General features: G+C 43.1%; 1 protein-coding gene across 6 annotated transcripts in view; it reads right to left on the bottom strand.

The window, feature by feature from the left end:
• The window catches only part of USP54 (ubiquitin specific peptidase 54), a 95,690-nt gene that overhangs the window by 3,889 nt on the left and 68,950 nt on the right, over positions 1-22,851 (bottom strand). For 5 of the 6 annotated variants that reach the window (XM_083440286.1, XM_083440287.1, XM_083440289.1 and 2 more), the window contains 10 exons: positions 22,001-22,132; positions 21,476-21,844; positions 18,800-19,025; positions 17,335-17,474; positions 15,785-15,958; positions 14,408-14,527; positions 13,088-13,274; positions 8,568-10,006; positions 6,593-6,711; positions 5,282-5,419 (listed from right to left, as the gene is read on the bottom strand). In XM_083440286.1, the coding sequence (XP_083296412.1) occupies positions 5,282-5,419; positions 6,593-6,711; positions 8,568-10,006; positions 13,088-13,274; positions 14,408-14,527; positions 15,785-15,958; positions 17,335-17,474; positions 18,800-19,025; positions 21,476-21,844; positions 22,001-22,132 (3,044 nt within the window). Of the gene's footprint in view, positions 1-5,281; positions 5,420-6,592; positions 6,712-8,567; positions 10,007-13,087; positions 13,275-14,407; positions 14,528-15,784; positions 15,959-17,334; positions 17,475-18,799; positions 19,026-21,475; positions 21,851-22,000; positions 22,133-22,851 lie in introns of all 6 variants that reach the window. The other variant, XM_083440290.1, reaches the window with a different exon arrangement.

Raw genomic sequence — 22,851 nt, 5'->3', positions numbered from 1 at the left:
TCTCAGGTGCAACAAACATCTGAGTGTTAACATATGTTGGAGGATAGATAGCAGCTAACAGATTGAGGTTGAATCCTGACAAGACAGAAGTACTGTTCTTGGGGGACAGGGGTCAGGTGGGTGTGGAGGACTCCCTGGTCCTGAATGGGGCAACTGTGCCCCTGAAGGACTAGGTCCACAGCCTGGGAGTCATTTTGGACTCACAGCTGTCCATGGAGGCACAGGTCAATTCTGTGTCCAGGGAAGCTGTCTACCAGCTCCATCTGGCATGCAGGCTGAGACCCTACTTGCCCGTGGACTGTCTCGTCAGAGTGGTGCATGCTCTAGTTATCTCCTGCTTGGACTACTGCAATGTGCTCTACATGGGGCTACCTTGGAGGCGACTTGGAAACTGCAATTAATCCAGAATGCGGCAGCCAGGCTGGTGACTGGGAGTGGCCCCCGAGACCATATAACATCAGTCCTGAGAGACCTACATTGGCTCCCAGTACATTTTTGAACACAATTCAAAGTGTTGGTGCTGACCTTTAAAGCCTCAGTCCTGTATACCTGAAGGAGCGTCTCCACCCCCACCGTTCAGCCCGGATACTGAGGTCCGGCACAGAGGGTCTTTGGTGGTTCCCTCACTGCGAGAAGTGAGGTTACAGGGAACCAGGCAAAGGGCCTTTGCGGTAGTGGTACCTGCCCTGTGGAACGCCAAGGAAATAAGCAACTATCTTACTTTTAAAAGACATCCGAAGGCAGCCCTGTTTAGGGAAGTTTTTAATGTTTAATACTGTCTTGTGTTTTTAATATTCGGTTGGGAGCCGTCCAGAGTGGCTGGGGAAACCCAGCCAGATAGGCGGGGTATAAATAATAAATTCTTCTTCTTCTTCCCCCCATGTCTATACTTTCCAGTGATTTCCTGAAGGTTTCAGAAACCAAGGATCTACTTGTGGGCTCAGTGAATTTGCTCACTGCTGCCTGTTGCTCAGCTCCAGAGTTCCCCTCGATATCAGACACATACCATTCACATCAACCCAGATGTTCATAGATGAGAAAGTCAAGGTACAGACAAACAGACTGGTTATTTCACCAACCAATGGGTGACTATGACCAGAAATGCTTGAAGAATCACCTTTTTGTTGCTGATTTCTTTAAAAAAAAACCTGCAAAATTTTATTGAAATGCCAGATATATACAGCATTGGGAAATAAGAAAAATGCTTCATATACTAGTAACTTAATAAAACAGAGTTTCTGTACGCCAACATTACTTGGCAAACATTGTATACACCAATAGCAAACTCAGTTTTCAGAGTGCCAACCCTTAGGTAGTAAAAACCATTCACAAACAGAAGGAAGTTATTAGTAACCTTGAGGAACATCAAGGTTTGAAGAAGTATTAAATAAAACTTGTGGATAAAAACCCTAAGGGGAAGCAAAACCCCTAAACAGTCCAATGACGTTCGAGCTTATTGAGTGGACAAGGAATGCTGGGGCAGGAATGGAAAAGGAGGCAGCAGAAATGGAATGGAATTATCTTGACAGAAGACATGACCAACACTGAACAGGAGCACTCTGAACTGCAACATTTTGTTGCAAGTCTCACTTGTCACTGCATAACAGAGTAAAGAAGTTGAGACCAACCAATTAAGTCTTTCCAGAAGGTTGTCTGCATCATTCCAGGGCAAAGAACATCAGCACCAACAAAAGCAATAAAAGGACACCCCCCAAAATAGTGACTGTCCTTTAGACAAACTGATTTTATGTGCAAGATTTTCAGTGGGTGCTGGGTTCAATACTGGCAGCATGGATGGAGTGTATATGCTCTAAGCAGTCATAGTCCCAAGCCTGCATGTGATTATTATACCTGAAGCAATTGTCCTACTGGAGAGCAGGACAAGGGGAGATAAGAATGAGGTGAATAATGCCTGGTTGAGCTAGCAGGAGAGTGATTCAGGTATAGAGAATGAATCCAAAATTGTTTCATTGATCTCACCTTCTGAGCCAAGGACATGAATATCAGGAGAGCACAACAACATTTGCTGGAGTTTGTCCTAATATCTGCTGAAGTAACAATTCAGGGCAAGACCAAATGCATTCATACTTAACATGCAATCAACAGCTTTAGCTACAAAGGAGCAGTGGCAGATCCAACTTTTAAAAGAAATGGGAGCAGCCTTTTCTCTCCCTTTGCTCTCTTTTACTCCCTCACATTCTACTGCTTTAAGCCTGGTATTGCAACTGGGCTGGGGAGCAGAGGCGAAAGTCTTAAAGCATCAAAACACAGGGACATAATACTAAAAGGTAACCCACCACAGGCAGTTTATTGCCAAACTAGTGGGCAGTTGTTAATAAATAGACATGTGCCTGGTTTGTCTCCCAAAGCAGGGAGTTGTGGCAATCTGGACAGGAGCAAAGACTGGAGATATTAAACCAAATGGGTGTGCGTGTGGGTGTTCAGTGCTGCTAGAGAAGTTTAGCCTGGGTCTCTGTTCTCTTCCTTTTTGCTATCAGTCTTTATAAGCCCCTCTCTTCTCAGGTGGCAAGCAACAGCAACAAAACAATTTCATATTCAAGAAGAGTAAAAGAATTGACAATAAAAGTATAATACAGCATAAAACCAAATATACCTTAAAGCTAAAATAGATTAAAAGGATCTGGGGAAATAAAAAGGATCAATGAAAATGTCAGGTTTGTGTGTGTGTGTGTGTAAAAACAAAATATTGGGAAGGCACTGCACAGCTAAGGTGCCACCGCATAAAAAATCCTGTCTCTCGTAGCTGCCTGCCATACCTCATTTGGCAACAGCAGCACCCTGAGAACGGCCTCCGAAGATGTCCCTGTGTGGGCAGGTACGGGTAGGAGGAGGGAGTCTATTAGGAACCCTGGTCCCAAGCCATGGTGAAGGACCTTAAAAGATCAAAAACCATCACTCCGAATTCAGCTCAGAAACAAAACTGAGAGCCAGTGAATATGTTGAAGCCTATGTGCTCATTTCACCCAAGCCCACTTAATACACTCATGGCCATATTCTGAACTAAGTGAAGTTTGTAGACTGTCTTCAGAGGCAGCCCCAGGCACAGAGCATTGCAGTAATCCAAATAGGAAGTCACCAGCACGTGAATACTGAAGCAGGATTATTCCTGTCCAGGAAGGGCTGCAACTGGTGCTGGAAGTTGGTGAACGGCACTGCTTCTTCTTCCTTCCTTCCCCTTTCCCATAGGATCTCCTGGTGGAAAAGAGTCAGCAGCAGCTTTCTTTTCTCCCCGCTTGTTTAGAACCTGAGGTCAGTACCAATGTGGAAAAGTTGCTATGGCACTGGGATCAGCCGAAAGCATGGGGTGGGGGAGAGCAGGTTTGTGATGAGGGAGAAGGTGGAGCCTGAGGCATCCAAAGCTGAAAGGGTGTGCTCCCACAGAATGGCATCGAAAGGAAAAAAATACATTGCGGCATGCTTGTTTCAGCCTGTTTTTGACTGCTAGCTAGTGCCATCATGTGCACTGCAATGAGGCAGAACGGTCACATCTGAGGGGTTCAGGGGTTTGCCACGATCCTTCCAACACTTACTTAAAGAAGGTCATTGCACCCAAAGCACATGATTGTTGGGGAAAGTACACTGAGGGAGGGAGAACAAAAATGCAAAATGAGAATGAGGAAGACTAAAAAAGATGGCTAAAGGAAGAAAAGGTATAGTGGGCTCACTGTGGAAGAAAGCCACAGAGAAAACTATTGGTGTTGATGCTGTCAAGAGAATGGAGCAGGAGGGCTCTTGCTCCACCCATTTGGGCTCTTGGGAGAAGTGGACTCCATGCTTAAAAGCAAAAAGGGGTTGAATTTAGCTTTAGAAAATTCCAGACATCATGCTGCATAAATGCATGATTTATTTGTCCCTGAACAGGGAACACAAAGAAGAAATGCCTTACACCAGTCTTCCCATTGCATGTGGTTTGAAAATCAAGATCTTCTCTGCCCTTCCCAGATATCCTGATCTTTCTATCAGTCTGTATCTTCAGGTCTCCAGTTCCAATTCTTCCATCTTCCCTGCAGATTCCTCAGACACAAACTCAGATTTATCCTTCCAAAACATATTCACCATCTCCAGTGATTCTAAAACTCAAGGTGGGAGCTGAATACCATATGCCCTCTGAAGAAAGATTTGAGGCATTCCTGCCCCAAAGGAACACTCCTGTAAGGGTCTCTTATAGGGTCTGGATAAGTGTATTTCATTTCCAAGGACTTGTATTCTGTTTTGGAGATGATGAGGAAGGGAAGCACTATTGGGTGGATTGCTTAAGCAGGCAGGTTGTACCTGTGAATAAGTCCCACTGATCACCGTGGAATTCCCTTCTGAATACAGGATTGCACTCTGAAGCACTTTATGATTAGTAGAAATGAGTGTATGTTGCACCAAACACAGCCCCAGAATCTTTGAAATTTGGCCATAGCACCCTACTGACTGCATGGCTGTTCACAATCTTTTAATGCAAAGGCTTTGGATGTGGGGTTCTGAGGGAAAGTGTTGGAAAAGCAGTTGAAAGGTTTTAGATACAGAGTAGGATGCCCCCAGGGGACGAGGGTGGCGCTGTGGGTTAAAGCCTCAGTGCCTAGGGCTTGCCGATTGAAAGGTCGGCGGTTCGAATCCCCGCGGCGGGGTGCGCTCCCGCTGTTCGGTCCCAGCGCCTGCCAACCTTGCAGTTCGAAAGCACCCCCGGGTGCAAGTAGATAAATAGGGACCGCTTACTAGCGGGAAGGTAAACGGTGTTTCCGTGTGCGGCTCTGGCTCGCCAGAGCAGCGATGTCACGCTGGCCACGTGACCCGGAAGTGTCTTCGGGCAGCGCTGGCCCCCAGCCTCTTGAGTGAGATGGGTGCACAACCCTAGAGTCTGTCAAGACTGGCCCGTACGGGCAGGGGTACCTTTACCTTTACTAGGATGCCCCCAAGAAGGCTTGGACTATAACAGTCTCCACCACCTCCAGCCAGCATGGCCACTAGTCCTGGATGGTAGGGGTTGTAATCCAAAACATCTGCAAGGCACCAGACTGGCTACCCTTGGTTTAGAATGTATTGGTGCTAAAAACAGCAAAACAACCTAAAAGAGATGTGAAACTTAACTGACCCATGTGCCAATGGCATAAGCAGGAAGGCACTTTCTGTTAAATGAGAAGAGATGTAAGAACGGCTCATAGAACAAGCTTATTAAAATGTCCCCCCTGTTTAGAACTTGGCAACAAAGCTAAAGAAATTATTTGGGGTGGGGGGTGACTCAATCACACTCATATTTGAATCTTGTACTTACAAAACTGTGGGAAGAAACAAGTGTCTCCTCCTTGTTTGTGAGGACGGTCCCACTGAGACTACGTGCAATGCGGCGGAAGTTCTCTGCACTGTACATTTCCTCTTCTGGCTCTCTGCCGTGGTTTCTTGGGTATGGTACCTGAAGAGATGTTGCCGTTGAAAACGGGCATACAACACTTGTTAGCTAAAGGAGACCACAGCAATATGACACGCAGTTTCAGAAATGGACACTGAAATTACATCGATCATTAACATTTCCATTTCAGAAATGGCAAAAATAAGGAAGCAAAGGGGGGCATTCTACGAATGGATTTCCACTTGTGCCCCAGGACTTCTCCCCCTACAAATGCTCCATGCCATCCCCAAATCTGCTTCAGAGGGTTGTTGGAACCCCAGCACAGTGGGAGGAGAGAGGGAGAATGTTCCATTGCACAAACAGAAATACTTGCATTGATGGAAAAACTGTCTTAGCACTATGTTAGGTTCCACCCAAGGCTGCAAAGCAATAGAAATCAGTTTGCATCAGATTTAGAAAATAATGGTATTATGCTGGATGTGGAGAAGCCATCTTAAAATGCAGCATCTATGTTCAGCATCAGGTTAGCCCAGCTCAAGAACTGTTCTAGCAGAATGTGGAAAAGGAACAGTTTGCTCTGTATTGATTTAAGTCCACTGGGAAAGGACTGGCATATGTGTGCTTGGGTTCAGAACATTATTTCTTTCATCTTATGGTTCAGTAAACCATACTAAAAAGTTATTAGGATCATGACCAGGTAAACTTATTTAGTTGCCCCTACTTCTAATGCTAGGGACGCGGGTGGTGCTGTGGGTTAAACCACAGAGCCCAGGACTTGCTGATCAGAAGGTCAGCGGTTCGAATCCCCGCGAAGGGGTGAGCTCCCGTTGCTTGGTCCCTGCTCCTGCCAACCTAGCAGTTCGAAAACACGTCAAGTGCAAGTAGATAAATAGGTACAGCTCCAGCGGGAAGGTAAACGGCGTTTCCGTGTGCTGCTCTGGTTCACCAGAAGCGGCTTAGTCATGCTGGCCACATGACCCGGAAGCCGCACGCCGGCTCCCTCGGCCAATAAAGCGAGATGAGCGCCGCAACCCCAGAGTCGTCCGCGACTGGACCTAATGGTTAGGGGTCCCTTTACCTTTACCTTACTTCTAATGCTGGATATGATGAAAGGTTTAATCTAAAACAAGTATTTATAACTGCCCGGCTTCTACCTCTTCATTTCCTCACATCTTTTTAGCATTCCTTTATTTAACACAACCCTCTTTTCAGCACACATGTACAATGTGTTGCTACCTTGGAGACTGGAGATGCAATGGTTCCATAGAGGTTACGTTCGATCTCTGCTGTTGGTGTTTTTGAAAGACCCATGCAAGCTACACCGCGCATCTTTCTGGTAGGTAAGTTTGCAGATGCTGTGGGGGAAGGGGAGGGGGAAAAGTAGTGGTAAGCTGAACTTTTAAGTATACATCTGTAAAACATTCAGGTTTTTCCTGCCAACCATCAGTGACCAGTACAGTAGTATAAATTATGAGAGCTAGCAAAAAGAACAGAGATCTTTATAATCTATCCCATAACCTATTATTTTACAGGACACCATATTTAAGGTTCAGAAACAATTAAGTCACAATTTAAAATTATACAGTTCCATTTCATCTTTATTACGCAGATTATCAGTAGTAAAAAAAATTAGATAAATTACTCATAACTTAGTTTCATATTCTTATACCTCTCACAGCTATTGCCTTAGTTTTCTTCATATTAACCAAGGTGAAAAACTGTATGTGTGTTTGGCAGAGGAGCTGCACTGTCTGCACCAGTGACTGTTTTTCGCTAAGCTGCACAACTGAACTTTGCTTGGAGCACTCGAAGGCCACTGATGCCAGAACACAGGAAGAATGGTGGGGCATGGCCATTCAACACATGGAATTAAATTTACTCATCCTGTTGCCTCCCAATTACAACCCATGCTGGCCTAGGAGCATTGAAAGCTCAGCATATACAGGGAGCAAAACCAGGAAAAGTGGAAAGATTGAAGGAAGGATATGGCAGGGGAGGGGAAGACTAGAACCTTAAGACTACAAATTTCTTTCCGCAGGGCCTGTAAGACAGAGTTGTTCTGCCTGACCTTTGGCTTGGAACCAATTTGATTCCCTCCCCCTCTTTCTTTTTCCTTTTTCTTTTCTCCACCTGTGATGAGGCTGCATTTTAATATTTTAATGTTTCAATATTTTAATTGTTGTATTTTAATCTTGTTTTTAAGTTGAATTCATTCAACTTGTTTTTATTATTGCTTGTTAGCTGCACTGAGCCCGGCCTTGGCTGGGGAGGGTGGGGTATAAATAAAAATTATTATTATTATTATTATTATTATTATTATTATTATTATTATTATTACAAGGGCCTTACCCTAATCCCTTCTATTCTACCAGTCCAATTTTGGTTATTACCATCAATTTAGCGAAAAAGCAGGCATGATCTGCTGAGTAAAAGACTCATCCTACAATGTCAGAATATTGCATAACCGTGGCTTCCTCCTCATGAAATGCACATTTCTATTTTTTAAACTTAGGGGAAGCCACAGCTTGCTAAAAGTTTGTAAAAAATGCAGTTCCAGATGCCAAGCTAAGAGGGCTATCTTGACTAAAGATAGGTCATGATTAATGAGAATTGCTGCAAAACTGTTGATTATCGTGTTCATAAAAACTGAATTCTTCTGAGGAATAATAACCCATCAAATTTGAGGTTCTGGCATAGAAGAAAAGTAGGTATGACTTGTAGGAAATAGTACAAGAACACTCCAGTTAATGGCAGAGGTTTGAGCTTTTGCATGGCGCTTGATAGACTTGCGCACCAAGGGAAACCTTTACAAGGAACGTGCACAGATCGAATGAAGAAAGTAACGGAACATCAAAGCATATCAGTTCAGAGGAAAATGTTGGCAGCATTTCCTGGCGATATAGATTTCTCTGCATAACTTGTGTGCTTTAAGCATTTATTTCATGACATGTTCGTTTTACACATTTGTTTCCAAAAATTTCCACATTTGTTCCAAAAAATTTGTGCCCTTTTGAGCAACAGAAATTATACTGCAAACTCCCAATGTTACCAACTGGTGCAATATATGTCAAAACATGCAATGCCACTGGCATTTAATTTAAATCGAAATGCCTTTTATACACTGCAAGGCACTGAGTACTTGCAATATTTTGCCAGTCTAGGCCCCCATATATATATATATATATATGGCAATTCATAGCATTTACATTACCTGTCTTGCCCAATGGATGCCAGGGATTGTCCAGCCTTCCCGATACAGACTGGCTTGTCTGAGATGCCTGTAAGCTAGCCTGATACAGTGACTCCAGCTCAGAAATCTCCTGTTCTGTGTCTTCATTCCACTGTGGGTGCTTCTGTATTGGGTCCTCCCCAAAGGCTACTTGATGAGACACAGGCAACTTGTTCCTAGGCACCGGAAGACAGGTGGCGCTCTTGCAATCCAGCTGAGAACTATAATACCTTTTAACATTGTCTACCCAACAGTCCACAGGCATAGATGTAACCAAGCCAGCAAGATTGCCGTCATTCACCTCTCTCACTTCTCCCTCATGGTTGAACTTCCCTGGGGATAAGTCAGGATCTACGGAACATTGTTCCCCTTTGTTACACAGTTCTTCATTGTGTGATCCAGAACTCTCGGACATTTTACTGTGAGCACTAAAATAATTTCCGGAACTGAACTTGTCTCTAGAACTCAGGCACGAGTTCAACTTTTCAGCAAGCCATATTCCATTCTCTTGCCTTCCAACTACTGGCTGCCTATGCCCTAGGAATTGAGGATTGCTGGAGGGCTCCTGCTGTAACATTGGAGCATACTGATCATGACAGACAGACACTTCCCTTTCTTTCTCATGAGTGCCCTCCTTCTGGGGGACACCCTGCAACTGCTGAAATTGCTCTGCAAGGGAGCGAACATGCCCCTTAGCACTGATCATCTCAGGTTTCAGAGAACCCCCACTGACAAATTCTTCCTGTGAGTGATGTAAACTCTCATGGCTGTTTGCTCTTGGGTACCTATTTGCAGTCGGCAATGGATCTGGAGGACAGTGGGGCAAAGGGGAAAGAGAAGTCAGGGTTATGACGTGATTGGCCCACTGCTGCTCAACAAGAGGCCTCTCTGAAAAACCTGATGGTTTGAAGCATGGATTATGAATGCTGTTTTTATCAGATGGTGCTTGCGCTGGATGTGAAGAGGGGAAGAGCGTAGGCAAAGATCCAGAGTTTACCATGTTACTTTTCAATTTGCAATATGGTGTGAGAGAAGCCACTATGTTATGCACTTCTTCGAGCTTACTGCTACTGCTGCAATCCTTATTGTCTTTTAGACTAGTGGGAGAGACTCCCTCTCGCACTGTATCATGGCAGACTTCATTCTCCGTTCCAGTGGATCTGTCACCCACCCCATGTCTACTTGGAAAAGAGGGAGCTCGATCACTGAAACCAGCAGAAGCAGTTTGAAAGTTCAGAGAAGGCTTGCAAGAGGGGTTGCTTTCAGGAGGAGGTGGGAGAAAGGACTTGGGATAGGATGACTGCATTTCATGATGGGAAGCAGGTGGATGGAAGTAAGAACTGGACCCAAGTTCTGCTTCTCTGCTGGGTTCCAGTACAATCTTCTGGCTCAGCAGTACTTGGAGCGGGCCAGTCTGTTCACTGAAACACAACATAAAATCACAGTCAGTTTTTAGTGCTTCTTAACTGGAAAACAAATCTTAGGATGACTTTGAAACCCCTTGTGCTCCACCAACGCCCACTCTAATTCACCTTCAACAAGGCACATTGTTAATTCTTCTAGCATTTTAAAAAGTAATAAATTGGTGGGGTGGGAGAAGAAAGGCTACTGATTTCAGGATAACATTTAGTCTTCTTACAGGCATGAGTCCCATTGGTACTTATCATCATCATTCACATAGCAGTATCCATAACAAAGAGCTTTAGTGTGCATTCTGTCAAAATACTCCTAGTTAAAGTGCATGTGAAATGCAGTTGCAGCTTGGAAGATATCTAGAGGGAAACCCAAACACGGAGTATGTTTTTTTAAATCTGAGTAGGGCAGAGGAGATCCTCATAAAACCAAGAAGATGCAACTCCTAGCATCTGCTGTGTTATGGTAGAACTCTTCTTAGAACTTATTTTCTCCACATTTTTTTTTAAGCTGAAGTTTTCCAAAAGCAAAAGTTTTCCAAAAGTGTAAAAGGAAGTTTGAAGGTATCATGCAGAAGATTCAACCAGTAAGCGCTTTAGATGGAGTTGACTCTTCACCCTGAGAACCAGTGACTATAATAGTGTTACAAGTTGATTTACTCTCCACGTTAAAAATTACCTTTGAAGTAATGTTGTTTTAACATGAGCATTTCTGTAACAGATACATATCTACAAAATATAATACATAAAAGAATACTTTTTGTGCGTATGGTGATGTCAAATTTTAAAACTGTGATGGAACTTTGTTTTCCAGAGATCTTATTTTCACTCATGTCTGTATAATACACACCACAGGGATCTAAATTAGTATACAGTACACCACAGCACACTGTAATGGAGGAAATAACAAGCACTCTAGTCTAATAACATGACATGTTCTAAGTTTTGATGTCTTCTAAGTTTTTTGCCACAAGAGATTGTCACAACCGTAACAGTCTGAATGAGAGGAAATGGGGCGATATGGTCCGGTTTCAATGTAACATCTCTCCAACGACCACCATAAGGTGGGTAAATTGATAACTATTAAATCTGAAGCAAAACTAGCCTGGATTTTGGAAGAAATACCTAAGGGCAGAGTCTCTTTTCTCCAGCTCTTTCTGCCTGCCCCCAACCCAAAGGATTTTGGCTTTCAGGCCAGTTCCCAGCTAAATCTCAAAAGGACTAGAAGAAAGCTGTAACAAGCAAGGCTTAGCATAAATCTGCATTGTGTTATTTGTGCTTTTTAAAAAGCATACTCAAACTGGCCACTTTCATTCTGAAGAAAAAGCAGCTGTGCGTCCCAAGTCTGAAATGTGTTCTTGGTTTGGATTTGTGGATCATACCAACTTCCTGCCCGCCACTCACTCTCTTCACACCCACCCCAATTGCTATTTGCCCTTTACTATAAAGCAATTTGGCCATATGATACAGCTATTGTTGAAGCTGAGGAAAATCTGAACATGTGTCTCTTTTCAGATGCATCTCTGAAGTACTAGAGTAGGGAGGTTCTCAGCCCCCTTGATACTAAGAGAGTTTTCCTGCTTCCAAGTCCCCAAATTTCAGAACACAGGAAGCAACCCTCCAGTGCATGGAAAAAGAAACGACATGCCCCAGAACTGAGCAGAAGTCAGGATACTTCCAAAGACGTACTGACTATCTCTCTACTAAAGACTTCACTGGATACTAGTTTGGAAAAAGGCATGCTTCTACATTTTATTTGCTAGTTTGTGTGCATTTTGGGACGTTAGATACAATTTTAAAAATCAGCTTGCTACCACATAAGTATTGATCCTGGTTCAGTACCTGTAACTTGGCGTTGACAACTTGATTGGTACTGAAGAACATACTCAAACAGTTTGTGCCACATTCTAAAACTACTTTGCAGACTAGGAAGCCTCCATACACACAAACTTGGTTAAAAAATAATAATTCAGGATTTGCAGAAATCAGACAAGAGCTGATTGTATGGCAGGCAGTGTTGGGTTGCTGGGGTGCACACACCCTGTGGACAGCGACTGCAGGGTCATCATTGTGATTTCCGAAGGTGTCTCATCAAAACTCCTTAATAGAAGGGCTTTCTTTTATCTACATGGCGTATTCAACTTTGGTATTGTAAAGCATTTCTTCTTTTTTTTTACTCTCACTCATTCACATCTTATTTTTGCCTTCACACAGCTCCTTTTTTAAATGGTACTGTCATCTATCTATTATTTTTTTCTTTGTGGTGAAGAAAACCTGCCTGGGTTAGCAAACTACTATCAATTTCTTTAAATACCTTACTAGACAATTGTTTTATTGTACAATTAATGCAAAGTTGTTGCACTTGGCTGTTGCAGTGGATCTCTCTCTCTGTCTTTCTCCTTATAGGTGGTTCTGTTTTGTTTTCTCAGCATCTAAACTGCCATTTTGTTGTTGTGGTTCCCCCTTAGCTAGGCACATGCAGTAAAATTCCTTGTGTGCCCCTGCTGGTTCCTTGTTGGCCAACATCCACAGTATCACTAGTGATAAGGAACATTCACTCAGCTCCTATGCCCACACCATTCTCAGCCTTTAAAAAAGGAGAGGTACTATTATTCCCTGTTGGAAGAATGGAAGACGAGTGGCCTTTAGAAATGAGCACAGCAAACCCCCCAAAACCAGCAAGCTTACTGCCTTATGAGCAGCATTCCTCAACCACTGTGCATACTTTGCAGACTTTTTAAAAATGAGATGTATACTTGAATCTTCAGCACTAGAATGCTTATTCCACCCCCTACCCCTGCCAAATTGAACATTTCCATTAAAACAAGACACCTTTCCCACATCTGTTACAGAGGCATTAACCTTTCAATGGATTGTGGTCCTAGTTCTGGATCAGGGTTTGCACTGTTCAACACCAAAAAACAAAATCCAATTATTCTCACCACCTGGAGAGGTCCACGATATTCTAAGTTGCTTGGGGGCATGAGTTAAAGAAGGGGTTTCACACAAACCGGGGAACATATAAGCTCACTTCTTCTTTCCAGATCAGGCCCAATTCAGATCTGGAGTACTGCAATATTCTTAGTCTACCTTGAAGATTGGGTCATGTTGCCCCCCAGTGGCGGGTGGCGGGTGGGCGGCGGCTGTGCTGGCTGCTGTTGCTGCATGCGATCCTGGAGGCTCCGTGCTTTTCGGATACAGATTTGCAGCTTCTTATCGACTAGAGCTCTGCTGTGAGTGCTAGAGCTGGCATCATGCATGGCAAGTCTTAGTTTAGCTAAAAAGCAAAAGAAAACATAGCAGAAACAAAAACAAAACTGGGGGGAAGGGAGAGAAAAACAAAAGATGCAACAAAAACATAAAAAAGAAACATGCAAATACTGCCACAGAAGAGTCCACAAGGATGCATCCGTTCCCATTAATGCACATTCAGGTTAGCTATGTGTCCAAACAGGTTAATCAAAACTGAAAAGATACGAAGCCGAGTTTTGTTATTTTTCTTTTTTTAGGAAACCCCCTCTTCTCTGTGACATGGGTCACTCCCTGATGCATTGAAGCAACTAATTGTTTCATTTCAAATGGCCGTGTTTAGCTCCAAATACTGTAATAATACTCTATATACAAATGAAGCTGGTCAGGATATGAAATCCAAGATATAGCCAGTTGGGACACTTGCTACCAGAGCCTTTATGAAGTCTGTATTTTGCCTTCTTGTTTCCTTTAATCCATGAGAACAGACTTCCAAAAAGAAATACTTTCAACCTTCCAAAGCCATGACATTAGAAATCAGTTTGTCTGCAACCTTGCTAACCAGCAAGAAGGGAATGGAGGGTGGGGAAAGAGTCAGCCAATCAAAAATATAACGTATCAAAATAAAGAAATGCAGCAGCACATGTTCCCAAAAGTCACAGCACATGTCTTAAACTTATTGAAACACTGATGCCTCTTCTTCCATCACAAAATTTCAACTGGTACAGCATACACTCTCTCCTTTCTGGGGGGGATCAGGCTATATGCTGTACTTTGGGAATTTAAACTTTTTGAGAAACCAGTCTCTGAACTGGGGGGGAATGTATGCCGTGGCGGAGACGGGCGGCTGGAAAGCAGGAGGTAGAATAATACAGCAGTCAGAACTGTTGGCATCAAGTGGAACATTTCTGTTCCTCTTTCTATTGCCTTAGTTCAAAAGGAGCCCCAGTAGGAAAAGGGGATGGGGAAACGCTAGGACTGGATTCCAGGGATGATGGTGCTCACAAAGAAGATGCTTCCATACACTTTTGAGACACACACAAGCTTTTTCCAACTGTGAGTTTGCATTGACCTGTCCAGTTCTACTTTCCTAAGTGATGATATTAGATATTAGTAAACTGCAAAAAGCGGGGTAAGCTGAAGCAATTAAGAATTACTTACATATAGCTTCATTACAGAGAGCCAAAGCTGCAGCACAGTCTCCCTTCTGCTCTTGATGCAGTGACTCTTCAAAGACTGAATCTGCCTCCTGCACAGACCTCTCAAAGCCATCAGTCCTCCCTGCAAGGGGGCAGCACTCTTCGTTTTCATTGACATTCTTTTCAAGTTTCCTTTCCCCGCTTCACCTCAGCAAAAGACAACATCCCCTCCCTAACGCAGAGCAACCTTAGCTCTGCAACATTTTGAATAGCAGACCCTTCTCAGAATCACAAGCACAGCAGAGAGAAAGAGAGGGAAAACTGTGGGTCAAATGCATTAAGAAGCAAGTATCATTAGTATGTTGAGGATACCCAGTTGTATCCTTCATTTTCCTCTAATACAGGGAGGAGGTGGGTGTGCTAAATATGGAACCCAGGAGCATGGATAAGGGCTAATAAACTGAAGCTCAGTCCAGAAAAGGTAGAATATTTGTTCAGCCTGCTCTGGAGAGTTTCTTCTTCCCCTAAAGGGTCAGATTCACAGTCTGAAACTGTTGTTAATTTCAGCACCAACTTCAGATGACCCTTTCATTATCTAAAGCTAGTTCACCAGCTGAGACTCTTCCCTGACTGAGATGGCTTAACCACCTGTCATCTATGCCCTGGCAACGTCCAAATTAACGACTGCAACATATTATATGTTGGACTCCCTTTGAAGACTATTCAGAAATGACAACCTGTGTACAATGCAGTGAAAAGGCTACTAACCAGAACTGATTGTTTAGAACATACCTTGCGGTTTTAAAAACAGCTTCCCTAGCTCTCTGTTCATTTTCAAGCTCAGTTCAAACTACTGGTTAGAGTGGTTGGTTTGTTAACTCCATTTCTGTAAACTACTTAGAGGAACTTTGTTTAAAAGTGGATATAACATAGACAGGAAAAAAAAACTTCAAAATAAGAGGTATCACAAAACATATTATCTCTAGTGGAAATTTGTATATTTGTTTTTCATATGGCCCAGATATATCTTAAATTCTTGGGTGTTTTACAACTTCTGGGAGTAATTCATCTAGTTCACTTTTGATAGCAGCTCCAATGTAAAAAAATATTTGACTTATTTTAATGTCAGTTGCCTTTGGAGCCCTTTGGGATCCAATGATAGGACAGAAAGGAAAAGAAATCAATAAAGATAAGGACCTCCTTTTTCTACTGAAACACATCTAACAAACTCTGCAGGTATGTATGAAACTGCTACAGAAGTGACACTGCAACCCCCAAAGGATGTGAAATGATCTTCGTAGTAAACCATTCTCTCCCCGTTTATCATCCTAGGCCCAGATCAGCCAACCCCAATCCTATCACTTCTGTGCAAGATGGATAGCCTGCCCATACATGTTACCCTGGTTTTGCAGTTCATCCAGGTCCATGAACCTGCTTGGGCGGGGATTAAAGCCCATTGCTGCCTCCAGTTCCTTTTCCCGCTTCCTTCGAAGTTCCTGCTCCTGGGCCCTCCTTGCCACTTCTTCCTGTAATTCATCCAGTTCACTCTTAGAAGAGACAAGCACCTCCCCGCCTTGAGAAGGGAAAAAGCATCAAGAACACCACATTTTGTTAATAAACATGCCGTTTTCTTTCCAGGATTACACTGCCCCCCTCCCCCCCAAAAATTGGGTCAGTTTTCTTAAATCTACTATAGGAGGCGAAAACCTGCTATTTCTGCCCACACCAATACCTCTCTACTTGCTGGGCATGCAATTTTAGCATCATCTCCTATACCTTCTATTTTTTCACCACAAAACCCAAACAGCTGTACAATTTCTTGTTCCACAAATTAGTCTGGAAAAGATAGGCTGTTCCTTGGGCTTCTCATCCACCCCATTTCCTTTTGCTAATTCAGATCAATCTATGTTAAAACTCCCCCCCCCCCCATCATAATAAACCACAACCAATAAAGCTTAACTATGTTTAGTGCAGGGCTTGGGAACCCATGGACTCTGTGGTTGTTGGACTCCAACTCTCACAACTCCCATGGAGTTTGGCCAATGGTAAGGAATGATGGGGGTTGCAGTCCTACAACTTCTGGGTGGTTGCGACAATGAAGTGACCAACCATAAACCCAAATCAGAAACCAGTTTGAAGCGGGTTTGCAAACAAATGTTTTGTGCTATTTTTTAGAATGCTTTTACAAACCATGGTTATGATCACTGCTCCACCATTGAAGGCTCTTGCACCTAGATGTAGCAGTGCGGAATAGACTGAAAATGAAAGCAGGCATCTAAACAGTGATTTACCTGGTAAATATATTTCAGATTGTGTGTGTGTGTGTACAGACAGACACCCACCCATGCCAGCAATTTAGGATAACGCTTCATACATCTGATGGTATGGACTGCAGTTCACAAAAGCTTATGCCATAACAAATGTTGGTCTCTAAGGTACCACAAGGCTCTTTGTTGTTTACAAAAAAACCCCATGTATTTTTCTGGATGACAACAGCCTACTTCTAATTGTGGCTGCTTTTCATTTTCCCCACTGCCACAGCACCAAGCAAAAATAATACAACTGAAAACGTGTCAAGTGGCATTTCTATTAAATGGAACTGAAAGTATAAGAGAAAAGATTCATTCCTTTCTCAATATGCCTGATTATTCAGCAAATTGTGTATGTAGTGTGTTCTGTTCGCACTGCAGTTGCTCTGAGCCCTCACAGCCTATCCCAGTCACTTGAGCTACCACCTTGTTGCTTTCACCAGACTTTCTTTTGGTGTTGAGGGCCAATGATACTCTGCTGCCAATACTTGTGCTAGTGTGACACAGTGAGGAATACCCACAGCTCTGATGCCTTCTACTTGTGTGAGATGAGGGGGGGAAACCCAGCAGGCGGAGGCAGTAATAGAAATAACATGCTTCAAGGACTGCAAGTACTTTAGGAGGGAAAATAAAACCTTACCATTACCGATGGCGTGCTTGTTCTTTGACCAGCTACTAGCAGTTGGTGCAGATTCTACCTCCAAGATACTGCTGCTATGTGATTTGGGAATGTTACGCCAGGCAGGAACAAAAGCTCCAGGTCGCTTCATATGAGAATCTCTTTAACCCGAAGAAAAGCAAGGTTATTCTATTATGAACTACTAGGGTCTGCTGTCCTTGCTTGTCTAACACACCAACCCTGCCTTCTCACAAAGGCCTTTGCCAACCCACTTTCCACACCTGTCCAAACCCTTTCCACCTCACCCCTCCCCATTTTGTTCCTCCCCTGCCCTCCCACTGTTTTTTACACTATAGGTGCAGTATTATTGTATAGCCTTTGCCCTAGAAGCCATGGATTTAGACCTGCCAGATCTTCAAAAGGTGATTTCCATACCTTCCTCAACATTAGTTAACATTTTTACCTTTTCAGTCGGAAGTATACAGATCCTAAAAGTAGAGGTTAAGGACCTACCCTGTATTTCACATATGGCATTCTGGCTCCTTAGAACCCCAAAATGCACTCCCATAGAATGGTCTAGAATTAAGAACAAGGGGCTCTGGTGTTTTGTTTACTTCCAACACTGTAGTGAATTTATATTTTATCTCAAACTCCAAGATCCTAGGCTTATTTTATACATTAACCTCTTAACAGGTACAGAAGCTTCTTTATCTGGCCACTGTGAGCAATTCTGTCCCCCAGCAACACTGTTTTCCTGCACAGAGAAACAAGGAAATCACTCCCTAACAATTATCATTCCTTGTTATCTCTAATATTAGCTGCTCGGCTCCTCTTGTCTGCAGTTTAGAACAGAACATAAAGAGTGGGTGGGAATAACTAAAGTCAAATAGAACAAGAAAGTAAACAGTTTGGGACTTCCTTGTTCCTCTTTGCAAGAGATAGTGGGGCACTGTTGGCAAAGGAAGGTATAGTGTTGGCTGCCCTGCCCGCTTGGGGAATGGGGCAAAGTGAGAGATGAAAAGCATCCCTTCAACACATGCACCTGTAGCCAGTGTGGTGTAGTGGTTAAGAGCGGTGGACTCGTAATCTGGTGAACCAGGTTCGCTTCCCCGCTCCTCCACATGCAGCTGCTGGGTGACCGTGGGCTAGTCACACTTCTCTGAAGTCTCTCAGTCTCACCTCACAGAGTGTTTGTTGTGGGGGAGGAAGGGAAAGGAGATTGTTAGCCGCTTTGAGACTCCTTAGGGTAGTGATAAAGCGGGATATCATATCCAAACCCTTCTTCAGTTGTCAATTTAGCAGCCTTGAAAGCCCTTGGGAGGCCTGTGCAGATTTTTAATTTATTCTAATTTACAGACCATCTCTCCATGTAAGCTCCCAATGTGGTTAACAGAGAAATCCTGCGATGATATATTACGAGGGTAATGTGTGAACTGAGCTTTAGAGCACTGGAACTGGAACCAGGTTATATTTTTATGAAACTTACCTGGAGGTGCTGGAGCTCTCTGATAAAGGCATGTCCAGGCTGACGGGGCTGTTGCTGTTGCGTTCGCTGCTTTCATAGCCAGATTCCATCCTTTGGATCAGACGAGGTTGTTGATCCATCATATAGTGCGCACCCCGACCTAGAGTCCATTGCTTATACTTGTTGGGTTGGTTTGATCTTGTTTGGGAGATTGGCTCCTTTGGCTCCTCCTCCATAAATTCTTTAGCTGATAAGATACAAAGTGAAGAATCAAATTTTATTCTGTCACACTCTCTATACAATTCAGCATCCTAGAAAGATTGCTTATCTGTAATTGATGTTCTTTCAGTTGTTATCAGTGCACTCAACACTGCTGGGACCAGTGCCTTCTGGAACCTTCGCCAGAGAAGAAGAAGAAGAAGAAGAAGAAGAAGAAGAAGAGGAGGAGGAGGAGTAGTAGTTTGGATTTGATATCCCGCCTTTCACTCCCTTTAAGGAGTCTCAAAGCGGCTAACATTCTCCTTTCCCTTCCTCCCCCACAACAAACACTCTGTGAGGTGAGTGGGGCTGAGAGACTTCAGAGAAGTGTGACTGGCCCAAGGTCACCCAGCAGCTGCATGTGGAGGAGCGGAGACGCGAACCCGGTTCCCCAGATTACGAGACTACCGCTCTTAACCACTACACCACACCAACAACTACCCTTCCCTCCCAGAAATACAAGGAACCTTTGGTTAAAGAGGTGAGCCAAGGACTTTTCCATTCAGTTCTTTCTAACTGCCAGCAGATTTGGGGTGGTTGGGGAGAGGGGAAGCACCAACAGGGCTGCGTGACTGCGCAGATGACCACTTGAAGAACATCAACTGCAGGTAAGCAACCAGTCTTTCTTCTTTGTGGCTTTCCAGATGTTATTGTCCCAGATAGCTGACCAGAGTGACTAGGGCTAATGGGAATCCAACAATGTCTGCAGGACCACAGGCTCCTCTTCCCTACTCTATAGAGGTCCCCTAAGACATAACTATGATGAAAGATAAAAGACGATTTTTTGAAAATCAGATTTAAATTGGGGTTTTTAATATGTTATATTGAACGTATATTTTTTAAAAATGGTTTAAATGAAATCTGGCTTTAATACAAATCAACATGATAAATAAGCTTGCCCTTAACAGATTGTCAGTTGCTATAGAGACTGGAAATAACCCTAAGCAAACAGAATGAAGCAAGCAAGTAAACAAAAACCCACTGGGTATGCTCAGTTGTGAATGAGCTCTCATCAATTACCAAAGCAGTATCTTCAAGCCACAAAACCTCCTGCATTGCTTTGCAAAGAACTTGTTAATTGTGCTCTGCTTATTATCTTTTTTGTGCAGATCAATACCTAGTAAATTAAGATTATGAGTTGGCGGACTGTGCTCTCCAAGTGTGGCCACTATGTTTGAAAGTAGCTCTTGATTTACAATAAGCACAACCATAAAGCTGCTTGCTTTGGCAAAGGAAGTCCTGTGAGGAAAATCGTCACAATCTGTCATCCTATACCTAGATTATGGCTTGAAATTGGGGCCAGGTCAGGTCAGAATTGTTATTCCACTGATTTATCTGAGTAACCTTTTTGTGCCTATTTTATGCTTTGCAACTACTTGATCCCTGCAACTGGTTTATTATCTAAAAACAAGCAGTGCACTGTATAACATTTTATTAAAGTTAAGTATTTCAGAATCTTGGAGGGTGCCACCTGAGTTTGCACAAAGGTTATATTCATGTTAAAGAAGAATCTAAATAAATTATTTTTAATTAAAACAAATGCTTTAAATGAGTTGTTTCTACTTGGTGATAGAAACTGGTTATGTAAATCAATCCTTCTGTCTCGATTTCTTTAATTCACCTAGAAAGATGCCTGTCTTCCTATTTCTATTGAATTCTCAGCAATTTCCAATTCTTATAGAGCGTATCAATAGTTTCCACTACCTCCTTCCCATCCAATTGCTACACCATTAAACAGCCTCAAATTTTTTCATCCTAAATCCAAGCAACCCTAATTCTGAAACCTCTGAAGTGGAGACCACTTCAAAATGTCTTCACCATTCCTTGTGCAGGTTTCTTGCTTAAAAAAAAAAAAAGGTTGCATCCCTAACCATTATGGATAAGCAGGAGCAGGATTAGCAAGTACGCCCATCTTCCATTTTCACACGGAGAATATAGTTTCTGATGTTTCCTTACTGAAGACTGGGTTTTGGTTTGACAATTAAAGGGCTTTTCTATTCGAGGCAAACCAGGGTTAGTCACTCGCTGATTCTGTATCAGTCAATTTCACTGTCAGAGAGATTCAACAGAAACAGTAGTGAGTAGCTGTCCTCAATTGCTTTTTTAATCTAGCGTCCTAAATTACTGTACAGCAGAAAAAAGCAAAATATGACTGCTGTGCTTTGCATAGACAAGTGAAAGGGAATGACAAAAAGACCTCTCACAATTCAGACCGTTGAGTGTGTTTGAAATATTTCAGCAAACACGTTGTTCACAGGGTCAAAACGGCACAAAGGATAATTCAGGCTTCCCTCACAGATTCATCTGATACAGCCTAAGAAAATGTAGTGGCTATGCATACTAGTTAACAATGTTATCAGTTGTTTCTACATAGTGACTAATAAAAAAATGAATGAATTTTTCATACTCTCCCAACCCACACCTCTCCCAAATTCTTACCTGAATCCTCAGAGAAGGGGCTGAGTTGTGTGTAACCACATTGTCTCCTCTTTTCTTTATTGAAGATGCTGTCTATGTTCAGTGACTCCCTTTTGGGTCTCCAAGTTGGACGGTACCTGCTAGAAGAACTTGATTTGGATTCGCTGCTTGTGCTCTCCATTTCCCAGTCTCGAGACAGAGCAGGCAGAGCTCTGGGCAGTGACTGTATCTCAGCCTGATCCTTCCCCGTTCGTGGAGAGCCCTGGCTTGTCTGTGATGGTCTGTTGTGGATCATGTTGCTGACAGTCTCTTTAAATTCCCTCAGCCTGCTGGTACTGCTGGATGTCTTAGGGGCAGTTCTGGGGGCTTGTTTCTCCTTCAATGTTTCCCCTGCAGCTCAAGAATAGAAGCAGAAGACAGTATGAGCTACATAACTTTCTTTTAAATTAACAGTACTTTTATCATCTTTCTAAACTGGCAGAGGCAAAAGAAGAGATTCAATCTATGCTGGACAGACACACAGAAGAATTAAACCATTCTTCTTGCCTTCACTGTGATATCCTGACGGCTGTGATTCGTCTCCCTTTTTCCGAGACCTGCTGGAACTCCTCTTGCGGTCTGTCAACGAGCCCTTTTTGGAAATATGCCTCTGATTACATTCACTGTCAGTCAGGTGTCCTGAAAGAAAAGAATATACTTCAGATGGAAAGAGCATTCCAATTGGCTGTGTTGCATTCTAAGAATAGCAGACCTTTTTCACTCCCCACAAACTGCCGGTTAATGCTAGAGCTGAGTAAAACGAATAGCTTTCAGTAAGTGTATCTGGAAGTGAAGAGTTACAGTATAATAAAAGCAACTATCCATCTAGATGTGGTAAGTTAAATAGCTAATACAGAGGGACAGGAGGCAATGCATTGAGCTTTGGCTCAAAATCCTCCGGGGCCACTAGCACCTTTCAGTACTACCATACTAAAAGACAGAATTCATGCATCTCTCCAAGCGAATGTGATACCTCTGTTTCACTCTTCCTGCTGCTGCACTTATGGTCTTTTCTTGGTATCATACCACAGCTATTAGCCCAGTTGAGAACAGGGGTGGAGAACCTGTGGTTGGTCCGGATGTTGCTAGACTACAACTACCATCTTTCCTGACTACTAGAGCTGATGGGAACTAGAGTCCAGCTACATCTAGGAAAGTCAGAGGTTGGCCACCCCAGTTCAGAAATCCAGCATACTGTGTACGATAATAATGGGGGGAGGTGGAATCAAGTCTGAAAAAGGTTGAAAATACATTTAATAATGTATGTAACAAGAAGGGGAAGGGATCATTTTCTAGCTTTGTTTCCTTGCAGTTCTGCCTTACAGCTCAGAAGAACTTCCTCTCATCTTCTCAAATAC

The sequence above is a fragment of the Podarcis tiliguerta genome, assembly GCF_965153285.1.
Source record: "Podarcis tiliguerta genome assembly, chromosome: 5".
NCBI lineage: Eukaryota > Metazoa > Chordata > Lepidosauria > Squamata > Lacertidae > Podarcis > Podarcis tiliguerta.
Note: the sequence above shows the minus strand (reverse complement) of the source record. Positions and strands in the feature narration are given on the sequence as shown.